Below are 14,970 nucleotides of genomic sequence, written 5' to 3' on the forward strand. Positions count from 1 at the left end.
GTCTGCTAAATGAATTAATCTAAATGTAATCCTTCATATTCTTTTATGATGCTAAGACCATTTGTTTAGAAGGGCAAGGTACGTTTATAGCAGTAACAACAGTGTTTAGTCATAGCAACTGTGTCATTTTTATTATCAATCAAATGTCACCTTATAATAAGACATGCCATATTAAATGGGTAGACTCTGAGCTACCTGGCCACAACACAAAGCACATTCACCAGCAGGTGTTTTTACTTAATCTCTGTTTGCACCAGTTTCTTCAGGACAACCTTGAACAGTTGATAAAATCAGTTCCAAATCTGACAGTACATACCACATACAGTACATGCTTCCTGTTTATCTCCATACCTGCTGCAGATGTCTCTATAGCAGGAAGGCAAGGATCATGCCACACCAACATAATGCAAACAAAACCAGAGCACTCTGCCAAAGGCTGCTTGCACATGGGGGTGCCAAACCACAGCTATCCCAAATGTCTCTTAGAGTAATAAGGACAGATACTCTACCTCTGTTCTCTCTCAGTGCCAGCACTGACACATCCTGCAACGGGAGAGAGAGATAAGTGTTTTATCAGAAGTCCATTGAACATGAACTCATTTAGCCATCAACAAAACTGCAGAGGAAAACAGATGCAGTGGTTCACTAACATTTCCATGTGCTGAAAGAATGGAAGCTGCAGAAGCAGAAAAAATATTACAACCAGCAATTCAATCAGTGGCTGGAGAAATAGGTGTATCTGAAAAGTTTGCTGTCATGGTCCGACCTGGAACCATTCAGTCTTGTATGGCATTTAAGAATACCGACTAATTTCTGATTGAACCTTCACCGTGTTAGCTTTAGATATAGGCAATAAAGCTTCTCCCACCTTCTGGACATGGGGTTGCAAACGGCAGGGGCAGGCTGGAAGCTGGTTGAGGGCTGTGGTGATTTCAGGCGTCTCGACAGCAGCCAATGAACTGCACAGGGCCTTGACCGACTGAACCAACCGCTCCACATGCAGTGGCAGCTCCACCTGCAGGGGGTGCAAGCAAGGAAAGGAACAGGAGGGAGACCCTCAATCATTAGGACAACTGACAAAACACATGCTTTTAGGTGAACAGAACTAAATGAAAACATAAAATGAAGAAATTTAGCAATATTGCTTGTCATTCTTATCAAATTCATTTAAGATAAAACAAATGTATAGAAAGCATGGATTTTAAAGGGTGGGATCAAACATTATAGAAATGTCAGATTAAAGCTCTACCAATCAGTGCATGGGAAGAGCTGTGGAGAGCAAAGGGGATGTGGAAGCAGGCACCTCGGAGAGAAGGAATGATTCCGCTTCATTGTGAAAAGTGTCCAGGAGCAGCGTTAAAGCCTCCCTGTTTAAAACAGAGTCATGAGTCAGACACCTTCACTAAGATTAACAAAATTTTGGCATCCTAAGCCACCACTGCAGTCTCATTAACTCCTCTCCCTTACCTGGTGACTGTCTGTCTGACAGGCCGTTCCTGCAGGAGAAGGCTCTGGTTCATCGTAGAAGGAGTTTCGTCATCTTCCTCCTGTTGACCACACATATATCTCAAAGTATTGCTACATCCCAATCTATAATAGACAAATAACCTTCCTAGTCCATATTCTGCCTGTAGAAAGCCTCTACATATTTAGGAAACTGGCAATCTAGTGATCATCTTTTGTGTGAAAGTCTCACTTTGTTCAGAGCCCCACACTAGAGACACACACACACACACACACACACACACACACACACACACACACACACACACACACCAGCTGAAACCGCTCGTCCCATACGGGGTCGCGGGGAGCCTAACCTCACAACACAGGGCGCAAGGCTGGAGGGGGAGAGGACACACCCAGGATGGGACGCCAGTCCGTTGCAAGGCACTCTAAGTGGGACTCGAACCCCAGACCCACCAGAGAGCAGCACCCGGTCCAACCCACTGCGCCACCGTGCCCCCCCCACTAGAGACACGGGTAATCAATATCTGGTTCTGGAAAGCTACTATCTAGCAAGATTTAGAGAAAATGTTCAATTGTACATCTATAAGCCCAGGTGAACAGAGGGTACTTTCCCCAAATATACTTTAATCAGTAATTTAAGACTGAAGGTAAAAACAAAAACCAGCAAACAGCATGCCCATCAGTTAGAAGGGTTAGGGTTACATTACGTTTATTCATTTAGCAGACGCTTTTGTCCAAAGCGACGTACATCTCAGCGAAAATACAATTTGTGCATTACATTTGGAGACACATGGCTGCGGACATGACTCTAAAGTAAACCTAGTTTATTACCTTCCACTTGATGCACCAATGTTCATCGCTCGAGTAGGTGCACCCTGATAACCTCAATAGAGGTGATATTAAGGACACAGCAGCAATTACTACATTCAAGTCAAGGCCAACGAAAGGGCACACTGCTCTTGATTCCAGACAGCTCTAAACATGGCCTCTATACCTTTTTTTTTCTTCAGAAAAACTGCTTTCAAAGTGCCAGGTGACTTACTCAGCCCAGCAAGTAAACCACACTGTTTTGCAGATATCCTCAGGAAATTAGTAACATAGTACCTAAGCAATGCACACGATGAAACGGTAGCAGTTTCAGTTAAGTAGTTACCATGTACTGAATTCACTTCTAGCTGTATATAAAAGCCATATATAAGGGAGGCTGCTGAGCACTTTTGTAAACAGTACAAAGTATACACTTCGACTAAAGGTTATACTGTTTGCTAAGAAAATAATACTTCTGCTCATAACAATGACCCTCACCGTACGGGCAAGCTCCTGGTTCACAGAGCTCCTCTTGGTCAGAAAAAAGCGAATCTCCCAGTCGAACTTCAGACACTGCTGAACATATTCAAGGCTAGCGAGGGTCTGATTGCTGAAACAGAGCAGAAAGGAAGGTAAACAGGTGAAAAGGAGCAAAAGTTTTACCCAGAAATCTAATTCATGGGGTGAATCCTGTTCCAGTAGAGCATGCAATACATTCACGTAAGTGCTTATAATGGCCTAGGTTTGTCTCTGGGATGCCCTCACCAAAAGAACAGTGGTAAAAAGATATGACTACACAGGAGACAGCTTGACTAAACTAAACCATGTTGTCGTTTTGGGCAGGAAGCTTATGGAAACACAGCTGCAGTCAGCGGCTAAACGTCTGTCAGCTCTCACACCCGCCTGAACAATAGGCTTGTTCAGCACAGGAAGTCCCTCCCTCTTTTGACAGCCCCCGGGTTATCAAGAAAGCACACATTTCCTGCTGCACAGCTGCAGGAACACAGGCTCAAGAGGGTAGCAAAAGGTACAGATGTCAAAGTCCATGTCTGTGAACTTCCACAGTTTTCCTCCAAATGTAGTTTGCAGCCAAAGCTGCCTTCAGTGTATGGCTTTGCAGGACAGGATAACTATTCTTGGTGGCAGCAAGTAGCATGTTCAAGCCACTGCCTTTGGACTGAGGTTAAATCCAACCTCCTGATATAGTTACCCTTCAGAAAGGTACTTACTCTACATTGCTCCAGTATAAGTTACCCAACCATATAAATGGGTAAACACCTGTAGATATCTTAACACTACGCTGTTTTTGAAAAGATCATCAGGTTAAATGAATAAATGTAAATGTGCCACAAAAATACATAAGAAACAACAATGCTCACATAACGCGAGGTGGACTAAAGGAATGGGTGTTCTGCCAAATGGGTAAAAGACAACCCAGTTAGTCTGTCCCACACAAAAATAAGCCTAGTTTGTTTAAGACCCCACAAACAAGCCTGTAATTGAGGCCTATTGGTTCATAAGCAGACGGTCATAGCTGGGCTTTTTGCACCACAAAACCGCATGGGGGATGTGAGGGAGTCTGCCGTCTGCCACTTCAAGGAATATGTGTTTAGTGGAATAGTTGGGCTTTTCCAACTTTCCTCATTGTGGCTGACTAGGAGGGAGGTCGTTCATGGCATCGGCCCTCTGCACTAGGGGTCAGCAGAATATCCAGTTCAAACAAAGGAGAATCAGGAGTCTCTGCATGACTACTGTGTGTGTACAGGATAAGGCTGTGGACAGTATCTGTCTGCATGCGGCAGGGCCGATGTTTGCTTCAACCACATACATAAAGGGCTCTGGCTGTCCTTCATAAGTCGCAAGGGACCACAAATACCACATTTATACATTTGTGAGTTTATTATGGTCAACTCAAGTGTATGTCTAATTGAAGGGGTTTTTCTGTGAAGCCATTTCACTTCTATGATGCACAAACACAATGAAACTACTTCTAGTGTCAATGGACAAAGAGACACCAGAGACAAACAGGGTAAGAAGAAGAGGCACGGTGGCAGCAAGCTCCTTTCAGCAGTATAGCACAGAGACAGTGTCTTTGACAGGACCGCTTACTCACTTCTTCAAGAACTCGCCCTGTCCACAGACCTTCAGCAGATAGTCCTCCACATCCATGAGGTCCAAGTCTTCATGGGCATAGCACAGTGTCTGGTAGATCAGCAGGTCAACTGTGGAGGAACCTACAGACAGATAAAAACACTGCATCAAGAAATGTACTGAACACCCGCCAGTGTAGCGAATAACACTCTCTGCACACAGTCAGATTTACCGAGATGAGACTGAGTCTACGCTCTGTTAATGAAGATTAACCATCAGATTTTCTGTTTATATTTAAAAAAAATAAATTTTAAAAAACCTGGTAAAAAAAAATTACACTGGTTTTGCCAAAACCTTCCCAACCACCCATCATCAGAGATCAAATTTTCTTGGGTGAGGTAATCAGTATCTCAAAAATTTTACTATATTCTTGTCTGTTATGTCTCACCTCTGTTCACTAATTAAATGTGTTGTTGTACATTTACAACATTTATTCATTTAGCAGATGGCTTTTTCCCAATTCGATTTCAAATGAACACTAGTGTTATCAACCCACACCTTACTCACCCAAAGTGACTGATACTGCTAGATATACTGCTTACAATGAGTTACTAATTCATCTACCAGTGAAACACACTTTCGCTCTGCCACACAAACACAATGCATAATTTTAGGGTCACCAATCCACCTGAACAGCATGTCTTTGGACTGTGGGAGGAAACCAGAGCACCTGGTGAAAACCCATGCAAACTCCATACTGTTGTAAGTTTTTTAAACCACTGGATGAAATTTTCCATAAAAAAAAAACAAAAAGTTTATGTCTTAAGGTGGTCTAAAAATCAGTAGGTGAGGCCACGAAAGGTACATCAGGTGAAGGCCCTCATACAGCACAGAGATCCTTCCCTCCTGTGCAGACCATAAGGAACCCCAGAGAAGCAAAAACAGGGAATAGCTTCTTCCCATGTGAGCGTCACCTCAAAACACACACACACACACACACACACAGAGCCAAGACAAACACGATTCACTGCTCAAGGGAAGACAGGTGAAGCAACAAAGAAAACTGACAAAGGAGTTGTTTTTACATGACAGAATTTTCAGAGAGCTCTCATGAGCAATGTAAATTTGGATAAGAATAATGCAGTTCAAGAAAATTATCAACAACCTCGCGCAGTAAAGTTTTGCAAACAAGAACTTTTCAACGAGTTAAGAGAGGCCACTGACCACTTTTGTGAATACACACGTGTTGCTTCACGACAGGGGTACGTTCTGAGAAATGCGTTGTTGGGCGATTTCATCGTTGTGTGAACATCACAGTGTACACTTATACAAACATAGATGGTATAGCCTCGATGCAGTCAAGAGATGCGGTAAATACAAGATTTATGACACTGCTGTCGGCGTAAGACAGCATACTGTTTTACAGTAAACCTAAGCAGAGAGTACACTGTAAAATAATGATAAAAGTATAGTAAATACATAAATCAGTAACATAGGTGTTTATTATCATTATCAAGTATAATGTACAGTACATAATAGTATGTGCTATACTCTTATACGACTGGCAGCACAGTAAGTTTGTTTACAGCAGCACCACCACAAGTACGTGAGTAACACATTACACTATTACGGTACAATGTTGCTAGATAAGAATTTTTCAGCTTTATTATAATCTTATGGGACCACCATCGTATATGTGGTCAGTTGTTACGCGATGCATGACTAGTAAAAAGTATACACTTTGACAGAGTCTGATCTGCGTGGCAGTGTGTCAATATGTCACCGTAACCTGTATCCGATGGCCACGCAGACGAAAAACTATGACAAGCAAGGGACAGTGTAAGCAAAAATATGCAAAGAATTCAAAGAAAGGTATCACAAGTTTAACCAAAACCAATGTAATTCTGGAGTGGATTTTTCTGTCAGGAAATAATGACTCAAATGCTTTGGACTTGGGGGGGGGGGGGGGGGGGGGGTTGCAGTGGTGCGGTGGCGCAGTGGGTTGATCCGGGTCCTGCTCTCTGGTGGGTCTGGGGTTCGAGTCCCGCTTGGGGTGCCTTGCGACAGACTGGCATCCCGTCCTGGGTGTGTCCCCTCCCCATCCAGCCTTTTGCCCTGTGTTGTCGGGTTGGGCTCCGGCTCCCCAGGACCACGTATGGGACAAGTGGTTTCAGATGATGTGTGCACGCTCTGGACACAAAGACAGTCCATCTAGTCATTGTGCCTTAGCTACCAATTTGAAGCAGACAGCTGGGAAGGCACTATCTCTATTTGTAATGCCATAAAAAAATAGACAAAAATGTCCTTTCTCTCAATGGGCCTAACAGAGCCACTCAACTCCTGCACCACATCTGCGCAGACGAGCTGACAAGGATGGTCTGAAAGCAAGCTGTCCATGCACTCTCTCTCGCGCGCGCGCGCACGCGCACACACACACACACACACACACACACACGATATTTGGAAAAACCTGAATCGAAAGCAGTCAGCCAGCATACTAATTCAGAAAAGCATTAAGAAAAAAGCTATTCTAAATTAGAAGATAGATTCAATCTACCTTGTCATTTCAACAACCTTACCATCGCACGTGAAGACCAGGGGCTCCCTGAAATGGTCACTCACAACCGTGACCTTAATGCTGACCCCAAGGCCTTGCTGTAGCTCATCCTGAGCAACACAGGGGCTCCATACAAAACCTGCATTCTTGGAGCGATCACTGCAAGGGTAGGCAGACCGCAACCTGTCAAAGGATACTAGTGTTAAAAATGTCTTTCTCAGTCTCAACTACAGCCTACTTTTCTTAAAGACTGACAAAGCCATTTACAGAACACAAAAGAAAACTCAGTAGGGATGGTATTCATAGAATGGATATTTTTCTAATCTTTGCTTGCATTTTAAGCTCCAAATTCATTTGAATGACAAGACCCTCACGACCTCCCCAGTCACATTCTGAACATTACTTCAGACCACACTCAAGCAGTCTGGGTTTCAAAACTATGACAAAAGCGATATGCAAACTGTGGCTCCATGCCATGTACATTTATGTAGCTTCCAGCTCATGGAAAAAGGGACAATTTTAGTTCTTCTGATTCTTGTATACATCCTTTGTAAAAACACAATAAGGCCATTGAGTGCAAAACCTCTGCAGCAATGAAACTCACACATCCAGCATGTGACAAAAGGCAGCCACTTCTTCATCCCGCTCCTCAGAGACCTGGAAGAGCTCATACCCAAAGCCGTTGAGCCGTGACCCCAGGGACACCTGCAAGGGACCGGAAAGTGTCACAGTAGCTGTGAATGGCCACTTAAAATACAACAAGGTGCAAGTGTTCAGCAAACTGTCTCATAGTGTCTGTGGTGTTTGTCAAGGCTGCTATTAAAAAAAGATGTACGCAGTCAATAAAGAGGACTTTTCCAGAACCCCGTCTCCTGAACCTGTCGCCAGTAGCTCCATGGGGGGATGCTACAATGTATAATGTGCAATGTAACAGCTGAAATGTAACACGTTTTCATTCCTTGTTTTGGCAGTGCTTCTATATGCAGCTAAACTTGGAAGGCCATAACCTTAACACAGACGTTAAAGACAATGCCTTATTCCGGTCTGACAAGGCGAGCAGCATCCTGTCAACTATTGCACAACGAGAGGCCAATCTGTTTCGGCAGCAGTCATGCTTACAGTTTTCTGCATGACTCTGAAGTAAAATATGCCTACTTGCACTCCTTTAATTAAAGGACCATTCTTTACACCAACACTAGTAGAGACCAGTAAACTTAGACTAAAATGTCCAAGAGAGGTCAAAACTATGCCCAGAAAAGTCCTGATCAAGGCTGTCCTATATTTTGTTCCGTGTCTCTTCTAGCAGAAATCTTCAGTCATCAATAACTGTAGCCATGTCAGACAATCCTCCGTTGTAACTATTAACATCTTTATTAAGCAAATTAAATCAGAAATATGTCTCCCATATTTCTTCATGTCTTCCAGCAGCTGGGAATCTTTAAGGCCACATCGAGGATCAGATATCACGTGTGTTTCGGTTGTTACCGGATCAGCAGACACCCTGCGCTGGTTCTTGTTGCTCTTCTGGGTCGGAAGATAAGTCCGGGGTGGCACCTGAGGGGGGAGGGTCTTGCTGCGAGCCACAGGCTTCCCTGTTGTTTCTCCATTCCCCCTGCGTCCTCGGGGGGATGGCCAGCCTCCATTCAACCGGGAGAGAGAATCATTAATGTTGTCATAGTTCAACACCTCCCCACTGGAAACCTTGGGCAAGTCCACTTCAGGGGTGAAAAGATTCACATCCCGGGGTGCCGAGACCCTCCGGGTCTGGGACAAATCAGCAGTAAGAGGTGTGCGTGGTGGCACAGCAGGCGGGGGGTCATCAGGTGGGGTAAAGTTCTTGGAACACAGTGAAGACGAGTTCTCATATTCATTTTTCACAGGGCTGTCCAAGATGTAGAGGGGTTCTTTGCTGAAGCCCCGAGACTCCAGGTTGGCCCGGGAGGGGCTGGGCACCCCTGGCTGAAGACTGAGCATAGTGTCCGAGCCAGAGAGGTCTCGAATCAGGTCACTGTCAGGGGGACCAAGGCCAGCACGCAAAGCAGGCTGTTCATTGCTTGGTCCCTTGGGTGGCTCTCCTGCACCCCCATTGGATGGCACCTTGTTGTCCTGCTTGAGTCGAGAGAGGGCATCATATTCCATTTGCAGAGCCTCAGCAAGCACCAGTTCTCGTTGGCTCAGCCCCAGGGATTCCAGGCAGCCCCAACGCTGCTCGCTGTCACTGCGCGTCTGTGCTGCCGACATGTTTCCGTGGTGAGGGGTTCTGGGAAAGAGCAGAAACAGGGTGTCTATAAGCACCACAAAAGATACATGAGGCCAAGAATCTGTGGAGAGTCAGGACAAAAAAAAAAAAAAAAAACTTCATGCAAGTACAAAAACACCAACACTAAATGAAATTTCATTAATGAACAACACTTCCTACATATAGCAGCAGAAGCATATTTCAAGGTATATACAATCTAAGCTGAGAATTCATGATACAGTGCACTGTAAAAGCAAAGAACATCAGCCCTGAGGGAATAAAATGCTTTATACATTGTAAAGAAAACCTATTGTACTTGCAGGATAAACAATTACAAATCAGACAACTTGAAAAACAAGACAACGCTTAAGTCAGTCCAAAGTCATTACAAATCACATCCTGTCCATATTTATTCATTAAAAGATTAAAACTAAAGTTCCCCCCCCCCACAAAATGACTTTGTACTTTAGTAGTAAAAAGCTGAAACAATTTGCTGAAATGATAAGTACTGGAACTACCAGTTAACTGTTACTTTAAATTGTTAAAAATAAAGAACATACACTGAGATGAAGTGAAGAATTAAATAAATAAAAAATAATAATAAAAAAAAAAAACCCTGGTATTTTTGTCTGTATTTTGGCAGCAAAAAAATACCAAACCAAAAAAAGCTATGAATTACTGTGCAAAACAGTCATGCATATTATATGTATACACACAAATGTTAAGTAACTCAAGGACAGCAAAAATGACTGATATAAAATGGAATCTAAAACATGTTTTAGAGTATTTCAATTTCCATCACAAGCTAGAAGTCTTCATCCTCCATTCGAGGAATACTTCTGCTTCATCATGTACAGCCAAAGTAGGTTCAACCTCAGCTCACATGGGGGGGGGGGCACAGCCCCCACCCAGACACACAAACTCAAACCACTGAGATCCAGCACAGTGGGAGAAGCAGTTGTTCCCATCACTGACCAAGAACAGCAGAGAGCCAGGGTCTGACCAACCTGGAATCGCACACGGCACAATCAAGACCTCCTGCAGGTGCTTGGATGTAGACTGCATTAAGCTCTTCAGCTTCACCACAAGATTTATGGCTGCATGTGTCCATAAGCCTTAAAGAGGGCCTTCTAAGAATGGTTTTGTTTAAAGGACTCTGATGGGAAAGCTCATAAGCTTCCTTTCCTTTGCAAAGCTGAGAAAGTGCGCGCCTCTCTCTCTTTCGGACATGCAGCATTGGACAACCATGAGGTCTGAGATTCACGTGACAGCCCATGGCTCATTCAGCCAAACACACAAGAAGAGAAATAAACATGTGAAAACAAGCCAAGGCACACCAACACTGCGCATCCAGTCACTCCAGTTGCTGTAGAGGTTTGGGAATGAATCACGGTGCGGAGAAAATGAGGAATTATCACATTTAGAATTGTCGGAGCTCAAAACCAGACGTGTAAATAGACATACCAGACACAGGCAGATGGACTGAGAATTCCACGTGTGTCAGATCCAAGGGAGCCCAGTTGCTAGGCATCTGGGTTCCCAGGAGTTTCCCAAGAGCTTCCCATGCTGGGCTACTAAGGCTGGGACTGGTAGGAGCAGAGGGGAGGAGCAGAGGGAGGGGCCGGTATTGTCTTCCAAAGACCCCGGGGCAGGCTGACGGAATACAGGCCCCAGGAATCAATCCCCTGCCGAGCTCTAATCCCATTCAATTAGGGTGGCTCCCAGATTGGTGGAACAAAGGCCGGGGGAGGAGGGCAAAGTGTGTGTGTGTGTGTGTGTGTGTGTGTGTGTGTGTGTGTGTGTGTGTAGAAGGGGGGTGTCATATGAGGCTGGAAAACTCAGACATAGTTGCATGGCCCACTCCTCAGAAGCATGAAACAAAGGGGATGCTGTCATTCCACCCCACCCCCAGTACTGAGTCACATGCACGCACATAAAAAACAGCCACAGCTAAACCCATACGGCAACAAACATGTTCCCAGGCCAGTTGACCTCTCCTTTAGCTGACACAAATACATTCTTTCATCAAATATACACCTTCCCAACACATTTCATTCCTACCTCACCCTACCCCTGCATCCCAAAATTCTATGAATGCATTTTGCAGCCAGAAGGTTGCCACCCAAATGAGTGCTTTTTGGAAGTGTCAAACCAGTGTCAGTGTGAAGCTAAAAATACCCAACCTATTTACTGACCGCAGTTAAACACTAGGACGTATGACATGTATAAGATACGTGTACACAAAAATACAAATTCATGTCACTCCTATGGATCTTGGACACTTCTCACCTATTCTGCACTAAAGCCTTACTCACTAGTGTACACTTCCATGGCTGAGAGGTGAGGCACCGAGTGTATGAACTGGTATTCAAAGACCCCGTTTGGCTAACACGTGATTTGGGCCAGGGATTAAAGCCTCAGCTTTCATGCCTGTGTCAGAAACACCAAACAAATGGCGGGGGGCAGAGGTTGTGACCATCGGGCAGCTATGGGGCCCATTATCTGTGCCAGAGTTGGGGGGGGGTTTGGGTAGAGAGAAGCTTCTTGTGGCTAAAGAGCAGGCAGCAGAGGCAAACATGCAGAGTGTCTGTGGAGAACAAAAGCTGGTCATGGTAATGGGGTGGGGTAAAACACTTAAGGGCCTCTCATTCAGAAAGTCTGCCACTGTGAGATTAGCCTTTGCTGTATGCTGAACATTCATAGATGGTGTCACTCTTTGTGGAGAAGTCTGGCACAAAGTCGAGGACATCCAAAGTGTTCACTTTATATCTCGTTTTCTCCATGGTGGGTGTGTCTCACATTAGTTATTGTAATTTTGCCATATGATGTGTGCTATATATAGACACAGTAGTCTTTGCATATACAAACAAAACTGCCATTAATATTCGGGGAGTGACGCCACTTTAAACTATCATAGCATTGTATCAATGTGTGACATGACTAGAACACAAGCCAGACAACTCAGAGAAATTATGTTGAGTCCAGGTTGATATGTGCCTTACCATTTGGCCTAGTTTTATGCCAGTGAGGCAGGCAAAAAAAAAAAAAAAACTGCCTGTTAATTTATTCAATAAATTCATGTGAATAATTCATCACACATCTTAATGGAGCTCATTATAATGCATAAGACACAACTGATGTCAACCAGTCTATGTGTCTCAGTAGAAACTATTTTTGCAGTCTATAACATTAGTATCATGTTTATGGGGCATCTGGTAACGTAGTGTTTGGACCTGCTGGCTTTGGACCCAAGGATCACAGGTTTGAATCCTACCTCCAGCTGTAGTACCCTTGAGCAAGATAGTTACCCTAAATAGTTCCAGTAAATTTACCCAACTGTTTAAATGGGTGAATAACTGTAGGAGCTTAACATTATAAGTCACTTTGGAGAAAAGTGTCAGCTAAATGTGAAAATCACTGCCTGACAAATAGGGGGACTGTTCACTGAGAAACAAAAACTAAGAAGTGAATGAAACAGTGGTGCAAAACTGATGGCAGCAGGGAGCACAGGGTCAGGGGCTTTTCCTCTACAACCTCTATTGGTTCTTTGTTGCAGTGCCCCTCCTGCTGTACTGCAGCACCGTTGATCTGGTACTGCAAGAACACTCCGATGTGTCAGTAGGTAAATCACAGCACTGTTCATTAAACCCATAACTCATCTTACATTTATTTATTTAGCCTACACTTTCCTCCAAAGCGACTTACAATGTTAAGGTTACAATTATTTACCCATTTATGCAGCTGGGTACCGTAATGTTACTGGAACAATTAAGGTAAATGCCCGGCTCAAAGGTACTACGGCTGGAGGTGAGGATTGAAGCTGCTACCTTTTGGATCCAAAGGCAGCAGCTCTAACCAGTACACCAGCTGTCATTCTGGATGAAGGTGCCTGATAAATAAAAGTAAATAATATTATAGAGGATATCCGTGTAATATGCTCATCTCTGCCAAGTCAGAAAGATCTTTTTTTTTTGTCACCATGGGCTCGTACCCTTCCGGGAAGATCATGATCAAGATGGATCATAATGAAAGTGATGGTGCTCTGCCACCACCGCTCCTCCTGCTGACATCTGCAAAACCGGAGGGCTGCGAACTGCGTCGTGTGTGTGCGCGCGCGCCTGTTGGCAATGACAACGCGAAGGCCATGATGATGAATTCACTACCGCTGCTCCAAAACAAAATGTACAAACACGCATTATAGCACTGGTCGTTTTGTGAACCCTAGACTGAGATGCAAAATCTGTTTACTTACTACAGCTACGCTGTGTCTGAAGACGGCGCGCGCACAAGCAGACGCACGCGCGAGTTTATTAGCGCTAACGCTGGCCCAGGAGCCAGCGGTCGGTATCCAGATCCATTCCCAGCACCAGCAGGAGCACCACCTGCTCTCCACGCCTTTCATTTCTCATTCCCACAGACATGGCCATCGATCTCCCCCAACACTTGGACAGACACGCGCCCCGGAAACATGTTTTTTTTTTTTTCTTTTTTTTAATCCACGAAGAAAAGTCTTAGAAACACAACGGAGCGGACGCCTGACAATCGTCGCACAATCAACCATAGATAATGTTACGACAAGCGTAACCCAAATACCTCAGATAAAAGGTATAGGCTACACGGCAGCGCGGGTCCACAAGCACCACACCACGGCCTCCTCCACTTGTTCCACAAGTTGATACTAGGAACAACAAAAACCAGGCGGCGGCCGATGACACGGGAGCGCGCGCGGGGTAGCAGTAGCGCTACGCAGAGCCTGCGCGCGCACGTCGCCTCTTCGTTTTTTTCCGCAACTGTTTTCGTGTTTTTCGGCCATTTAGTTGAGGTGACACAAAGTGCCTCCTGTACGAGCCTCTGTGAAAAAACGCCCAGCCCTATAAAAAAAAGGGCGCCTCATCCCGGCGTCCTACCTGCGACAGCAGCGCTCCCACAGCACGGCGTCTGCCCTCAGCGCCTCCTCTCCGGCGGCTGCCGATCGCTTTAATCCTTTTTCGAACGGTACCTGCGCGCTTTCCGCATTCGGCTGCCTCCCTCTGTACTCTTATAGGGCTCCCATGGCCGCAGAAGTCACAGGCTTCGCCTCTCACCTTCGAGCTGGAGAACAATGAGAGGACGAGCGGACGCGGCCGCCCTGCACACCCGGCTGGCTGTCTCACTGGTGAGCTGCGAAGCCCCAAGCCCGCGGTCCGTGTGCGGAGAGGGGAGCAATAGAGTGACTGTGACCGGCTAACGCCCTCCTCAGGCTGGCCTCAGTAATCACAGCCTCTCCATTTCTCACCGTAAGCCTCGACCCGTTCATCAACGCGCATTCTTAACATATGATAAAGTCCTGTCGTTCGCTTTCAGTCAACACATACGCGTCCTGCCTCGTATTAAAGCGCATTAACAACGGATGTGTTCTATGCTTGTGTAAGTAAAATACCATCTGAACAATGAGGTGGAGAGTTACACGATAATATAGTTATTTTATATTCTTATCTCCTTTGTCCAACGAGATTTGCAGTATTGCGCAATCAATTTTACAGTGGTTTACCTGTGATAGCAGGGTATTCTTATTTTGATCAGTAATACAGTACAATGAATGCGATTCAAAGCAAGTTCCCTCAGAATTACAAATGAAGAGCCCCAAACATTACACTAACTGCTCTCCGACAAAAAATATGTCTGAACAGATGTTGTATGCTGTGTTCTCTCATTGCTCAGCCAGGGGTTTTCAGAGACCTTGCGTCGAGTTGCAGGACTGTGCCGCAGTATGGTACTGCACCATCAGGCCACCATGGAGGGTACTGCAAGCCACCTGTTCCCCGGC

The 14,970-nt window shown here is 45.0% G+C and overlaps 1 protein-coding gene across 3 annotated transcripts in view; it reads right to left on the reverse strand.

Moving 5' to 3' along the window:
* The window catches only part of pik3c2b (phosphatidylinositol-4-phosphate 3-kinase, catalytic subunit type 2 beta), a 41,679-nt gene extending 27,335 nt beyond the window's left edge, over positions 1–14,344 (reverse strand). For 2 of the 3 annotated variants that reach the window (XM_018758637.2, XM_018758634.2), the window contains exons 1-10: positions 14,072–14,344; positions 8,411–9,185; positions 7,530–7,630; positions 6,948–7,108; positions 4,391–4,511; positions 2,776–2,887; positions 1,468–1,547; positions 1,304–1,367; positions 869–1,015; positions 510–543 (exon numbers count right to left, since the gene is read on the reverse strand). In XM_018758637.2, the coding sequence (XP_018614153.1) occupies positions 510–543; positions 869–1,015; positions 1,304–1,367; positions 1,468–1,547; positions 2,776–2,887; positions 4,391–4,511; positions 6,948–7,108; positions 7,530–7,630; positions 8,411–9,166 (1,576 nt within the window). In that variant the 5' untranslated portion in view covers positions 9,167–9,185; positions 14,072–14,344. The remainder of the gene's footprint in view (positions 1–509; positions 544–868; positions 1,016–1,303; positions 1,368–1,467; positions 1,548–2,775; positions 2,888–4,390; positions 4,512–6,947; positions 7,109–7,529; positions 7,631–8,410; positions 9,186–14,071) is intronic. The other variant, XM_018758636.2, reaches the window with a different exon arrangement.
* Positions 14,345–14,970: the final 626 nt, after the last annotated feature.

This window comes from Scleropages formosus, chromosome 2 (genome assembly GCF_900964775.1).
Source record: "Scleropages formosus chromosome 2, fSclFor1.1, whole genome shotgun sequence".
NCBI lineage: Eukaryota > Metazoa > Chordata > Actinopteri > Osteoglossiformes > Osteoglossidae > Scleropages > Scleropages formosus.